We start from the raw sequence: 15,616 nt of genomic DNA on the forward strand, positions 1-15,616 counted from the left end.
ACGCGCACGCCCAGCCCGCGCCCTGCACATCTCCTGTTCAACATTCAGCAGCCTCTCTCATTCGCGCGCGCACACACACCCACGCATGCGCGCACACACACACACACCCACGCAGGCACAATGCATCAGGGCGCACGCACACAGACCCACATATACACACGCACAGCTAACAGACACAGTCACACATATACATACACACGCACAGCTACACACACAGCTACACCAATACATGCGCCACCCCCACCCCCCCTGCCGCCACCCCCACTACAACTAAGCCCCACTTACCGCATCGGCGCAACTCCGGACTTCAGCCTCCATCGCGGGGCTCTCCCTCGGGCATGGGAGCCCCGCGTCACCTCTGCTCCTCTCCTAGCCAGCCACTTCGTGGGCTCGAGCTTCTAGCAGGAAACAGAAGTCCCGCCCCACGGCAGTTTTCGTCACGCGCACAACTTGTTTAATTTGCGCTCAGCACACCATGCCCGCTTTCACTTTCAAAGCAGGGACAATGACGGCCGTCGATACTAGATTACTATAGCGATCGCAAAAGCGATCGCTTTCTGTGCTGCTTGTTTATTTTACAAGCAAGATCAAGGAACCCTTGACCCCTGTGAGGTAATTCCCATAAGCCATGGTCTAGTCAGGATTATTTATTTATCTCCAATAGGTTTTCAGGTCCAGTAATTAGCACGTTTAAATCTTTGGGGCGCAGAGCTACGAGATTGGCATCCCGGCCCTGCTGCCAGCCGGCTCAATAATCTCGCAACCATGCAAGAGGGCAATGCAGAACTTCTGTCTACAGTGAGTTCTGTATGATGTGACCAATGGCACCCACTGACTGCAGGCAGCTGCTGATCGCATGCTGCGCCTGCCAGACAAAAGGAAATAATTATTTGTAAATATTATAACTAAACATACACACACACTCTGGTACGTGGCTGCACTCCACTCTCACTTACAAACTTCACTTGCTGCAGCAAGAATTTAGTGACCTCGGAGCCAGCTGTAAGTAAGTTCCAATCATTTTAAACTGGGACATCTGAGGTGACGTCAGTGATTGTCTGCAATAGTGAAGCAAAAACCAAAAAACACCTGGGAAGGTCATTGTAATCCACTGCTGATGCATTTCGTGCTACACTGGTGCTGAATTTGAGATGCTGGCAAAATGCATATGTTTAAGGTATTTATTGTCAAACCACAGCTTTTGTTTGTTTTCCATTTCAACGCCAAATCAGGAGTAGTAAGCTCTTAGAACTGCTGGTGCTCAGTACCGGCAATACCCTGCCCACTTGAAGCCCCGGACAAGGTTTTTATAGATATTGAATTGGGTGGTGCACGGGTTTCAGAAGACTGTAGTTGGGTATGGCACGGGTTAAAGCGAGCAGTGTAAATGTACGTGGCCTCTGTAGCACTTGTCCCAATACAGGAGAGCACCAAGACCCGGCAGAAGCAGGTGGCAGAGAGTCATAAAAAGCATTTGAGCTCAATTTGTGTTCCCAAAATATCAATACTTTAGACTTGAAGTATTCTTGTTCACGTTTGTCTCACAGTCTTCATGCAATAGTCATGGTTTAAAACTAATACTTCACCGCTGCAATTTCCCAGTTCTTTGTTTGAATACAGCACCCAATTCAAGTTTTTATCTTTCCTTATGGTATTAAATTGAGGACTACGAGTACCAAAAAACACAGAAAAAACAGGACAACACGAGCTACTCAAGTGGAATTGGGAAACTTGGGCGCTATGGTAATATGTGAATCTGTCAAATCAGGAACAGATTATGTGCAAACCAAATATTTTTCATTTGGACTGTAGTTCACGTTAACATGATATTGGAAATGGGGCTGTGTTTTGTATCTTCTGCCAGAAACATAGTTTCAGTCTGCAGTGACCGTATCAATTTCCATCTCTAACGTTATTTATCCTTCGCACACTGTAGTGTCATTGCATTATATAGCGCTTACTATCGATGACAAGGCGTTGAAGCACTTCTTGGTGAGATAACTGGTAAACAATATGACATCAAATGTAGAGTTGAGTTTAGATGTAGTAAGGGATGTAAGGTTCCACTCTCGGGGCAGTCTGGGTATCGTACAAAGTGTACAAACAAGTACAAGAGATGGGGTGGTGCCTCTGAACCCTGCGGGACTGTGCATATGCTACCCAGCCGTTGTGTGGCGTGTCCCTACGGAATGAAAAGCAAAAAGCAGCTGATGAGGAATGAAAAGGGAAAAAAAGATTGTACCCTAATCACAACTCACTCCACAATACTGCAGGATTCTTTAGGGCTTCTAAAGGGGGAATGGAATTAAAACAAGCATTTGCAATGCAATAGGTCTCGCATTATTAAAGTTTGAGCTATTGACATTGCTAAATAATGCAACACGAATAGCTCAAACTTTAATAATGCGACCCCTATTGCATTGCAAATGCTTGTTGATACTGTGGTTCTTATATATATATATATATATATATATATATATATATATATATATATATATATATATATATATATATATATATATATATATATATATATATATATACACATATATAGTCTTCCCTTCTTAGGGTTAGAATGTTATATTACGTTACTGTATTGGTATTACGAGGTATCTATTGTGTTTCTTAAGATACCCACTATCCACTATACAACTAAGGATTTTACTGCTAACTATTCTGATTCTAAGCATGTGAATCTATGAAAGATACTGGATAAGAAAACCAGTTACTTACCTGTAACTTCAGTTATCCAGTATTTTTCATAGATTCACATGCGACCCACCCTCCTCCTCGGAGAGGCTTACCTTATTCCTATTATATACTTACTGTCACTTGTGCTCCGAAAATCTGAGGGTTCGCCTCTCTGTGGAGTGTTCTAAGAGGGTGCTGGAGCCTGGTTAGCTTTGTTCCTGATTTGGTTCTTTTTACAAAAAAGACTTGGATAGGCTAATGTAGTGACTTTACTGTCCATTGTAGCCTATTGTATTATGTTTTATTACTATTATGTATATATTTTATTTGTACCGCAAGACTCCCACCTCGACGGCGGGGATGATGCTAAGCATGTGAATCTATGAAAGATTAGTAAAGAATATGGAGAGAAAGGGTATTAGCCAGTGAAGGCAGGGGTGGGACTCCCAGTCCCTAGGATGTATAGTTAGACAACAATAAGGGAGTTGAACCTTATGGGTAAGTCCCAGCCTCAGTAGAGGGAGGGAAAACAAATGTGTTACACACAAACCACAAAGAGGACGTCCTTTGTCCTTAAGAAGACCCCTCACTCACCAACCTAGTTGGTGACATGCTTCATCATCGGGGTCCCACCTGGATAGCAGAGTGCCATCCAGGTGTGCTGCGACACCTGATTACAGTGGAGCTGGTTTTCTTTTTATATGTGCAAAGAAGATTATCGTGTGTTTAAAAAGTATCCGATACTACCCACTCGAGGAGTTTATTCTGGAGTGTTTCGGGTACTATTAAAATGTGGGACACCTGTTGCCCTGTTATATGCTCTTAGGAGCAAGTGCCCTCACCCGTCCGAAGGTGGAACGCTTCATCAATGGGCATTGGGTATAGTGCCTATTCGGGCTGACGCCACAATGCCCAACGGGCCCTACAATAGGACGCTTTGCCGAATATCTTTTTAATTGCCAATGGAGGACTGGGGAAGTGAATGTGCTTCAGTCGGTGAGTGAGAAGATTAGAGAATAAAGTGAATTAAAATCAACCATAGACCTGTGGCTATTTATTTAATAGGGATTCAGGTATATGTTAAGTTAAAAACAATATGAGAAACTGCTGAACATAATAATCCAAATTTCTCAGATGAGAAGGTATACTATATGGTGTAAGATCAAGTGAGTGTGCATAGATCTAAGCTACTGTTTGACATGTTTCATGTCTTAATATGTCATGATTCGATCAAGTGCAATTTCTTTAGGACCTACGTGGTTGCATAACTAATCTTCTTACAAACACGAACCTAAAATGTATCGGGGTTTCCTCATCCCTGTGGATGGTTTAATAATCCAACCAAAGCACAAAAGAAGTAAACACTCACATAATTATGTGTATGCTCACATAAAAACAGTGACATTCCGAATTGTAGGTAGGGTGTCCTTGGGTAACAAGGATGTAACTCAGGTTATGCAAGCATTTGAACTTAGTGCGTCATTGGTATGCTAACCTTCCCCCATCCACGTATGAAAACGAGTTACTTACCTGTAACTTCAGTTACCCAGTATTGGTATCTTTCATAGATTTAGACAACAATAAGGGAGTTGAACCTTATGGGTAAGTCCCAGCCTCAGTAGAGGGAGGGAAAACAAATGTGTTACACACAAACCACAAAGAGGACGTCCTTTGTCCTTAAGAAGACCCCTCACTCACCAACCTAGTTGGTGACATGCTTCATCATCGGGGTCCCACCTGGATAGCCGAGACCCATCCAGGTGTGCTGCGACACCTGATTACAGTGGAGCTGGTTTTCTTTTTATATGTGCAAAGAAGATAATTGTGTGTTTAAGAAGTATCCGATACTACCCACTCGAGGAGTTTATTCTGGAGTGTTTCGGGTACTATTAAAATGTGGGACACCTGTTGCCCTGTTAGGTGCGCTGTCGGTGTAAAAACTAGAGTATTATGAATTAAAAAGAGGTCTACATGTTTCAACCTATGTGTCAATTAACAGGTTTTCGTCAGGACCAATGAAGTACCAGCGGGACGGTATGCGCACGCTAAGGCGCACCCTATCCACATAGGTAATAGAAGTGGAGTCTCAAAATGAGTCTCACAAATAAAAACGTTGTTTTCTTCCTGTGTTCCCTGGAACATATACGTTTATGACCGAATTTACCTTTTTTATACTTGTCAGGAATTCACAGAGCAATTTCAGGAAAATGTATGTACATTTACTACGGCAAGGTACGAAGTGGGTGGTCCAAGTAGTGGTTTGCCTTGGAAGTTTGAGAACACTCACAAACATGCATATTTCCAAACTTTTCTTCACACCATTCCACCACAGAAATGGTCAATGATGTACTTCAGCCAAGAACTTGAGTAACTAGCCTTCTAGGATGTGAGGAGGCAGGGATCAACCCCAGATCTGGTGAAGGTGTAGGGCATGACCTGGGCAGAGTAGTTACAGGAGAGTGAGGGGAGAACGGGGAGCCTCCACTCCAAGCCCGCTTTTTGTTTGGCGAGTGCCGGGCCTCCTTGAGGTGAAGTGTGCATGTCGGGTTGGACGGGTGCTTTTCTCTGACAATCCCAGCATGTGCACTGGAACCCTCACCTACTTCCACAATATAGGAGCCTGGAGATTGCTGCCACTGCCCCCAAGGCTCCAGATGAGCTCTGAGAGCTCTTGACCGAGCTGCACTCTTCCTATTTCCTAACAGAAACAGCAAGGGAGCAGCATGTACATTGATTCAGGAGTCACGGGGTGAAAAAGGGCCTGAGGGAGGTCAGGTCAGGTCATAACTGTCTCTTCTATGCTCACAGCACACAAGCACGCATGCACACAGGCACAAGCAGAGCCTGAAATTAGGGAAAGACAAAGTCACCGATGATCGTCTGTTAGGTGCTGATAGTGAGCCTGGGACTGGACGGTAAGTGTGCTTTTAGTTAGCCCTGCCTAAGCCTTATTGTACCCAGTACGCTAAATTCAGCATCCTCAACTTAAGGACATTGGGGTGCTTACATGAGCACTAGATTACACTGTACATAACAGGTCATGTTTATAAAATATTAATGAAAAATGCAATCAATAAATCAAACTCAGAAAACACTATAACAAAAAAAATTAAACATATTTAATTTACAAAAGAAAAAATATGATTTGCAAACCTTGGATAATGAACCCTACCATTCATAGGAGGAATGTAAATGTGATGATATGCAATTCTACAAATCTACACGATATCCACAGAAGTAATCCATGGATTTCCTGAGAGGAAAGTGGTTCATGTTCATCACTACAAAAATCAATATAACTAGATGTTTCCAAACAGTCCACGGACTGCACATTTTTTTGAAAGAATACAATTAAAAAGATAATAATAATAATGCTGAAGGGACGCTACGGTAGAGATCAAAGAAAACCTACACCTTAAAAGGTACTGAAAATGACTGCCAAAATGCATCAGCAGCACTGGAACGATGATGCACCCATTTATTTATTTATAAAGATCACAGTTAAAGTCAAGAACACTTACATATGGGGTGCAGTAGGGCGGAAGTGTTGCCGACATCCATAAATGACCAACCAATTTCAGTGGTTTTCATGTTTATATTGTATATGTTCTCATCCATAATGTCCCGTCAAAATTATTTTTGTGAGAGGGGTAGATTGATAAAATAATGTCTCAACAAGTTTTGTAGTGAATGAAGTATACTGAAATAGACATTTAGAGTGCACAGTAGACATGACACACATATTTGACCATAGACCCTGTTCATATGATATTGCAGTGCTTTAACAGCATCAGAGGGAGATTAGGGAGAAAGGTTAGGAAACCAGAAACCATAGAAATTAATTGTACTGATATATTGTCTTTGCAGCACTTGGCAACTTGATACCCAAAGTAGCTGGTACCTAAACTACTGTGCACAAAGGGTGAAAGGGTTTTTATGTGGCTGTTTTAGTGCAAGTCTAAAGAACCGGTCCGCACATTCGAACTATCGAGTATGCGTTAAAGTCAAAAGATAAAATGAGTAGAGAAGGATAGAGATTGTGAGAAAAGAACGTGGCATCAACCAGGGTAAAAGAGAATGAAAATAGATTATTTCATCTTAATGTTGATCACTGTCTACTACTTCCCTCACCAGTATCTATAAACCGGTATGTCTGAGATACCAAACTAAAAAGGAAAGTATGCAGGGCCAATCTTTTAGATTACTTTCATGGCAGTAATAGAAAACCACGCTTTCTCAATCGAGTGAGAAATTTTGCACGTACTTGATGAGTTCCACCAAGCGTTCCTCCAGGAATTCTTTTGTCATATTTAAGTCATCCACATTGGCCTGCAAAATCTGTTCATTCCTTTCTTTTTCCATTAGTGTCTTTTTGAACTTCTCACAAAAATCTGTGGCTTGAGTGTTGGCTTTTTCCAGCTGTGTTTGTGTCCTGTTAATAGAAGAAGGAAGTATGTGAATGTTTGGTGCACAAAAGGAGTAGAGCTATACTTCGACAGCACACGTGAACACAAGGATAACAATGACAGACCGATGAACATCGAGGAAGGACAACCTCACATCCCGACAAGAAGACAAGATATGTAGTTTGTATGGTGTAAAATTATTTGCATGCATAAATTGTAGCAATCCTTCATATTCGTGAATGTACTGCTGTTGTAAGTACACATGTGTCCTTTCTGGATTCACAAGTCTTTATATTGCATCTTCAGTGTGAGGATGTGCACAAGAGCCTTCTCAGTTGTGTTGTCAAATAGTAATCACGGGTACTGGGATGCGCCAGGGCCGGCCTTAGGCATGTGCAAGCTGTGCACCTGCACAGGGCCACCAAATCCTAGGGGCCACCACATCAATATATATCCTTAATATAATAATCCTCTGAGGATGGATACATATTTATGTGGGGGCCCCTGGCAGGGATTTGGTGGCCTCTGGCTCTATACAACTTCCAAACACCATGACCCCCCCTCTTCACTGGCCTCCGCGCTCCGCCCCACCCGGACCCCCTCTTCCGGGGCCCCCTACCTACGCTCCCTGCCCAGGGCCACCATGAACCTAGAGCCGCCCCTGGATGCGCTCAAATGTTGCACTGCCTGACGGTCGCTCGGAAAGGGGTTGCTTTTTGCAGCCAGTGAAGTATCTGCCAACTTTAAAAAGTCACATTCCTTTTGAGTGCAATTTAAACATTGGTACTTGCTACAGTTTACATCCACAGATTACAAGCTATCACAAAAAACATCTCCACCTGCTAGATTTCTCATGCCCGGTATGAAAAACTGACCTTGACTTAAACTTTCAATTCTTTCCTCCCTTATTAATTTTGTATGAACCTCTTTCCCTTCTACTCTCTCCAGGTCTCTTGTATGTATAGACTATCTAAATCACATGTATGTCTTAATCTCTTTCTTTTAAACCATATCCTGCAACCTAAAAATATCTATTCATTCCATCAACTATTCACTTCTCGCATAAACCCCCTCTAATGATCACACCTAAGTCCTTAATGACCAAAAAGAAAGTATGCTAAATGCATGGAATGGTTTATTTGAGGACACAAGACAAATGCCGATAACCAATAGATAGTGTGCTACTCGCCATAAAGCGCATACACTGTACACACAGCCCTATCATCAGAAGACCATTGTTTGATACACTATCACAGCAGTAGACTCTGCTGGACTGGAAGTGGAACCAGAGTGTAATACCACCATTACTGGAGGGTGCTTTTGTTCCTATTACCATGGTGCTGTAGGGAGACTGGCAGCTGGTAGAAGTTGATTCAGTTCAGAAAACTCCATTTCAATCACTTCAGATCAAAAAAGTATTACACAGAACAGTATACTTACAAACACGAATAGTACAACATAACACTTTTAAATACTCTTGTTGGTCCATTTCAAGAGCAGCAACAAAAAAACCATTTGAAAAGACCAAAAAAATTCCCCATTAAAATACTTTTGTTATAAAAACGAGATATAAAATACATTAAAGATCTTCTGTAGGTACTAAAAGACATCAGTCAACTGCAAGGTATCCAAGTAGCACGATACAATATAAAGGGACTCTGGCAAAAGTGGTATTTTAAAGACTACCAAGTGAACACTTGGCAAGTTTAGTCCACATTGCCCATAGGAATTTGGCCATACAGAATACAACAATACGATTTGAGCCTATCTCTGCAGTATTTTGAACGACTCCTGATGCTTCCTAGTTCCCAGGTTTCTGCAAAGTGGGACTATTCACTTAACTCGAGACTGACTGTATAAGGGACAAAAAAATACAGCATGCTCAAGTGATTCAGTCATCCACCATATCCATTTCTTTGTGCCACTTCCTTTTAAAAGTATTTACAGGTAGGCATCCATACCTGAACTGTAGGTATAGCTTCCTTTTCTAGTGGGGTGAAAATTTCAGCAAAAGTACGCTCATACATCGGGTTTGGTTTAAAATCAATAAAAGTAGTAGACAGTGATCCTTTACAATTTTGAATATTGTCCGCCACAACACTACCACAATAAACAGCTTTGAGGCTTTTGGATTTGGCACAGAGTCTCCGGAGAGTCCCAGTTTGTGTCATGGCTTAGCCTCTGTAAAAGGGCCTTTACACTGTGGAGGCACAAAATCTTGCTTGCACATTTTGGCAACAATAGGTCTCGGAGACCAACCCTAAAATACTCTAGGTCTGTTGTAGACCACAATCAATGCCAAAACATACGCAGTCTCTGCTCAATTTTATTAGTAATTATTTTCTGTGCCAAGTCTAGGTAGAGTGGACTCAGTGGGGTACCCATTGAGAGATTTAGTAATGATATAATAAATGTATGTTCTATTGCTACCAGATTATTAAGTTTTGTGCAGCTCCATATCTCTGCACCATAAAGACCACCCCTGGAATCTTAACACTGTGAATCTCTTTCATGGGGGCCACCCTTCTAGATATAGTTTTTCTGAGCATGGTTGTTATATATTCGGTCTTAGAACCAAGGACAGCTTTGCCCTTTCCATTTGTAGATTTCTTGGGAGTTTCATACATAGGTAGTCAAACTCAGCCAGTACTTTTAGAAGGATACCACCCACAAACATCTGTCTCCAACACTGAATTGTTGATCAGGAGGAAAGAAATCATACATTTGGTCTTGGAGCTTCTAAGCTCCAAGCCCCGCTTCAGACAAAATGCCTAACAATCGTTCAACAGCTGCTGCATGTAACCTCACCAAGATATTCAAGAGGGAAGCCTGAACTCCTATTTCTTCTAAAACTGCCCATAACTTGTCTCTCGGAACCATATCAAAGACTGATCCGAGATCAACAAAGGCAACTTGTAGGTTGCCCTTGTTGACAATTACTTCCTTCCAATAAATACAAAGAAACCGAAAACTCAGATCTATTGTGCTCACATTTGATCTAAAACCTGCCTGCCAATCTGATATAATATTCTCTTTGCAAATCCAGTCCTGGAGATTTTCGAGCACCTGTTTACAAAAAACTCTCTGAAGGGAGTCTATCAGGCTGATTGGCCTATAGTTGGCTGGAAGTACACGATCACCCTTCTTAAAAATGATAACAATTTCAGCTAGCTTCCAAGTGTAGGGGATGGCCATGTCAGCTAGAATACTATTAGAGCGTAGATTTATGTATGGCTGCAAATTTCTGGGCTTTTTCTACACAAATCACTGGGCATTCTGTCAGGGCCTGGGGCACGGCCTGGGACACAATAATTAATTGCCTTTATAGTTTCACATTTCGAAAATGTAATACTACTGGTCTCAGCGGGGACACCACTATCTATTACCAGACCACTATATATTCTGTGTATATGTCATGTAGATATGAGATTGTGAATTGAACTCATGAACTTAATGAATTTCGCAAATATCCAAATAGAAAGAAATATAAGAACTAATTTAAAGAATAAAAATAAAATATAGTTTTGTATCAGAACAAATTGTATTGAGTGCTATGTTCATGTTTATCTTACAAGCAACCCCACACAGAATTAGGCCTGTTGTTCTCATTTGTGACATGATGATATAACACAGTTCTTGTATTTAGCATATTTCTTTACCCCATTCTAATTTTTGTCCGTAAAGCTAGCAAGAAAAATTGTTTTCAGTAGGGGGTCCCCTTTTTCCAAAATCATAATTCTCGCAGCAGGTCTGTGAGGGGATAGCCACCTTAGGCATGTCCAACTTTTGATATAAAGTTCTGAGCCTATGATTCTGGGAACCATATCTAATAGTATTTACCATTTCTGTCACTGTTAAATCTGTTGTTTCTTTCTCCACTCACTCTAGTACAATCTTTTTCAAGCACTCAGCTTACTTCTTGATTTGAGGCTTAATTCACACTATACCTATATAAACCTTTCTATGATCCTATAAACTTCACATTCCTCTTCAACAAATAGGCTAATATTTAGTTATTGCAAACCCCATGACTTTTGGGTTTACTGATGACAATGTTGCCTCTATGGTGGGAGGTATAGGGTCTTTTGGCCAACAACCAACGGCCAATTTGATTAAAATGAAGACTTCCATAAACTCTTAGCCCTCAAGAAAAAGACCAAAAGAATACAACTACATGGTCAATACATGTTAGAATACCTCAGAGCAGGAGTAATTCCACAAGAATTAAGAGTTAAAAATATTCCGGGACTATTTGTCCAAATAAAAGCATTTCTAGAAAAATGGTCGATGATTAAAAATCGTTGCTCTCGCGACCTAATGATGTTAATTGTGGAAACAGCAAAATAAATGTTACAGACCCTGATCTCAGAAAACCTAAAACTAGAGAATACAAAAAAAATTATACAGCAGTAGATGATGCAAAAAAAACGTTGGAGGAATCGGATCAGGAATTAAATTTATACACTGAATATTTACACCAAAGAAAGCTGACAAATTTAAAAAAGGCATCCGCTTTTCTAATAAAGAAAACACATACCCGTATTTATCGGAACACTGCTACACACAACAGGAAAGTGCACCATATGACCAACAAGAATACAGACGATATAACAAAAAAGTCACAACATTTTCTGAATCATCTGACTCGGACAGGGAAAGTGCACCTACCCAGTGTATTTATCGGAACACTGCTACACACAACAGGAAAGTGCACCATATGACCAACAAGAATACAGACGATATAACAAAAAAGTCACAACATTTTCTGAATCATCTGACTCGGACAGGGAAAGTGCACCTACCCAGTTTGAGAGTAAAAATAGTAGATTTACAACTACCCTTATGAAACCCCGCAGCCTTTTTTAGTGAGGCGCAATCTACGCAGGAGCAACTGGCGACCACAATATCAACCCTGTTACCGGGGAAATCAACAAACAAATGAGAATCAATTTCTAGTAACGCGTGATACGCAATACTGGAGAGAGTAGAAGAAATCCCGGTGTTTAATTTAGGTTTAAAGTATTTTATTAAGGCATAAAAAACACGGGGAGGGGAGCAGGAGGTCAGGCAAACATACAATACAAGAAGCAAAACGTTGCAGCGAGTCAGAAGAAGAAGAGGGAGGCAGGGTGCCCCAGAGGGTAACAAGGCAAAAAACATAAGGCAGTAAGGCACTGTAAACAACCCCCCGTAGGCCCCCACTCCCTAGGCAAGGCCAAGCCAGAATAGCACTCTGCGACACAGCAAAAGAGAAGCATACCATACCACCAGCCCCTCGACCCCAGAAAAGGAGAAGAAAGAAAAGCAAGGAGGAAAGAAAAGAAAACAACACCCCAACATCCCCGTCCGAAAAGCAGCATTAGAAGCATATAACCCCACTTCCCACCCCCAGCCCCCGGTCCCCAATCCGCACAATCACTCCGCCGCTGGCGCCGGCGGTGTCAGCCTAAGGAGGCGCAAGTACCGTGGGCACGTTAGCTCGTGAAATTCCGTGGACAGCAATGCCAAAAAGGGATGCCAGAGCTCCTCAAACTGGTCAACATTCCCAGCCACCGTTAGCGATATCCTCTCCATACCCAGTACCCGCCAGAGCCTATGCAACCAACCAGTGATAGAGGGGGCAGTGGGGGTGCGCCAAAGGACAAGTATGTTCTGAACGGCTGAGCCCAGCGCAATCGCAATCTGCCTGCCCCTGCGGGATTTCAGCGGGTACATCAAGTCATTGGGGAGGCCAAGCAAGACATACGCGGGGAAGCGCGGGAGCTCAATCTCAAAATGCCTATCCACCTCATCTAAGACTTCCTTCCAGTAGGCCGACAGCACCGGGCACTCCCAGAGAATGTGCGTGAGGGTGCCCTCCTGTCCGCAGCCGCGCCAACAACCCTTATCGCCTAGTTTGCGCATCTCGTAGAGCCGCTCCGGGGTGTAGTACCAATAGGTGGACACTTTAGTGAAGGTTTCCGTCAGCCCAGTGTGGTACGCAGAGTGCCTCGCCCGATACGCAATCTTGTCCCATTCCTTGTGGCTCAGGGTCCTGCCCAGTTCCCTGTGCCAGCGCTCCCTCCCTGGGTTATGGTAGTGAAACGGCGGGGGTTGGAGAAATTTATACAAATCAGTGATGAGTTTGGCATCCGAGGCCCGGGTCACCAACCATCGCTCATAGGGCGTAATTGTACGGGCGGCGACGTCACGCACTGAGGGTTGAAGAGCCCAGTGGCGGACTTGCATGTAACGCAGTCTGTCCCCCTCCGTCAGGCCAAACTCCTGCCGGAGCTGCTGGAAGGGGAGCACGCCCTCCGGCCCGTAGATCTGGAAAAGCGCTCTACATCCCGCACTCACCCAGTGTGAAAAGGCCCCCGGCTCCAGGCCCGGAGTGAAGTCCGGGTTGCCAGCGATGGGAGAGAACGGCGACGGAAAAGTGGTGAGCTCCCGTAGCTCACACACCGCGTCCCACACTCTTAGCGGGACCCGGGTGATAAAGGAGGCGTAGAGATTAGGCGGGCGGTGAACGCGCCGTAGGAACGGGACCTCCTGGAGGGTACGGCCCGCAACTGCCTGGTCTTGAAAGAGCCAGTGTTTGTCCGATTCCCACCGGCTCCACTCCACCAGGTACCGGAGCTGCGCCGCCTGAAAGTACTTCCGGAGGTCCGGGACCCCGAGACCTCCCGCCTCCGGGGCAAGCATGGAGAGGACCCGCTTCATCCGAGGCTTACGGCCTTGCCACACAAAGCGGGAGATGTCTGCCTGCGCCTGCCGTATCCAGCCCACGGGGGGCTGAAGAGGTAGAGCGCGGAAAAGATACAGGATCTGGGGCAGTATTGTCATCTTCACCGCCGCAATACGGCCCAGCCACGAGAGTAGGCCCTTGTTCCATCGGCCGAGTTCCTCCTTTATCTTTTTGCCTAGAGAGGAATAGTTAGCTGCGACCATGGCAGGCAGGGTGGGAGCAAGCAAAATGCCCAAGTAAGGCACCGTGGAGGAGGACCACTGCAAAGGGAAGAGACTTTGAAGGTCCCGTCTGGTGTCGGCAGAGAGCGACACATCCAGTGCAGCCGACTTAGTCATGTTCATTTTAAAGCCCGCAACGCGGGCAAAAGCGTTCAGCTCCTGGACACAGGCAGGGAGCGACCGCCTGGGGTCATCTAGGGTCAACAAGACATCGTCCGCGTATAGGCTGACAGTGTGTGTGTATTGCCCCATCTTCACCCCAATAGCGTCCGGGTTGTCGCGGATCCTCTGCGCAAACGGCTCCATATAAAGGGCGAAGAGGAGCGGCGAGAGAGGGCAACCCTGTCTCGTGCCGCGCTCAATGGTGAAGCTGCTGGAGCTGTGTCCATTGACACGCACTGACGCCGACGGTCTCCTATAGCAGTTAAAGACCATAGTGCGGAACTTCTCGCCGATCCCTAGTTTCCCAAGGACCAGCTCGAGGTATGGCAATGAACCCTATCAAAGGCCTTCTCCGCGTCGACCGATAGCAGCATCCGCTCCCCCGGGACGCGTGAGGCCTTTTCCAGGACGTGCGTCACTCTCTTCGTGTTGTCGACCGTCTGCCTACCGGGTACAAAACCGGCCTGATCTGCCTCCACCAAACCTGGTAAGTGTAGACCCAGTCTGGCCGCCAAGATTCCGGTGTAAAGCTTGAGGTCCACATTTAGGAGCGAAATGGGCCGGTACGAGCCGCACAAGGTCCGGTCCTTCCCCGGCTTGGGGATAACCGACACAGTCGCCGAGAGGAGGTCCGGTGGGATGGCGCCCGGTTCGGAGAAGGAGTTGAACAAGCGAGCCAGGAGAGGAGCGACAGTGGGACAGAAGGTCTTGTAGAACAAGGCCGTGTAGCCATCCGGGCCCGGGGCTTTGCCATGCTTCAGCCGTGCGATCGCGGAGATGACCTCCTCCACGTGAATGTCCCTCTCTAGGTGGTCCGCCTGGGAGGGGTCCAAGACCGGGAGGGTCACGGATTCCAGATAGGCCTCAGCCTCTCCCGGTGGGGAAGATTCTGAAGCGTACAGTGCCTCGTAAAAGGATCGAAAGGTATCTGCCACCTCCGCGTCACCGGAAACCGGGATCCCATCCACTCCCACCAGCTCCTTCACCACATTGCGTTGCTGCGCAACCCTAAGCCTATGGGCCAGGAGCTTACCGCACCTGTCTCCGCCAGTGTAAAAGGCATGTTTCAGGCGCAGCGCTGCGTACTCCGCTCGATCTAGATCCAACGCAGAGAGGAGTTTTCGTGCCGCCTTCAGTTGCTTCCAAACCCGAGGTGCCCCCGTCCGGCGGTGGACCTGCTCAAGCTCCCTAACCTGCGCCGTCAGTTCTTCCCTCTTGCGCTGGCGTTCCTTATTTTCAGCCGAGGAAATGGAGATAAACTCTCCCCTGACGACTGTTTTCAAAGCCGCCCACTGTGTAGCCAGGGACGTGTCAGAGTTGTTATTGTGGGTCAGGTAGTCCTGGATGACCTCCTCCACTCGTTTCACCACCGATTTCTTATGGAGAAGCGTGTCCCGAAGCCGCCACAT

General features: G+C 45.1%; 1 protein-coding gene across 6 annotated transcripts in view; it reads right to left on the reverse strand.

Moving 5' to 3' along the window:
- Positions 1 to 15,616, reverse strand: part of FYCO1 (FYVE and coiled-coil domain autophagy adaptor 1) — a 917,765-nt gene that overhangs the window by 438,176 nt on the left and 463,973 nt on the right. For 4 of the 6 annotated variants that reach the window (XM_086964930.1, XM_086964929.1, XM_086964928.1 and 1 more), the window contains exon 11: positions 6,956 to 7,123. The exons of the other annotated variants lie outside the window; for them this stretch is intronic. In XM_086964930.1, the coding sequence (XP_086821056.1) occupies positions 6,956 to 7,123 (168 nt within the window). The remainder of the gene's footprint in view (positions 1 to 6,955; positions 7,124 to 15,616) is intronic. 6 annotated transcript variants of the gene reach the window in all.

The sequence above is a fragment of the Lissotriton vulgaris genome, chromosome 4_1, assembly GCF_964263255.1.
Source record: "Lissotriton vulgaris chromosome 4_1, aLisVul1.2, whole genome shotgun sequence".
In the NCBI taxonomy this organism is placed as follows: domain Eukaryota; kingdom Metazoa; phylum Chordata; class Amphibia; order Caudata; family Salamandridae; genus Lissotriton; species Lissotriton vulgaris.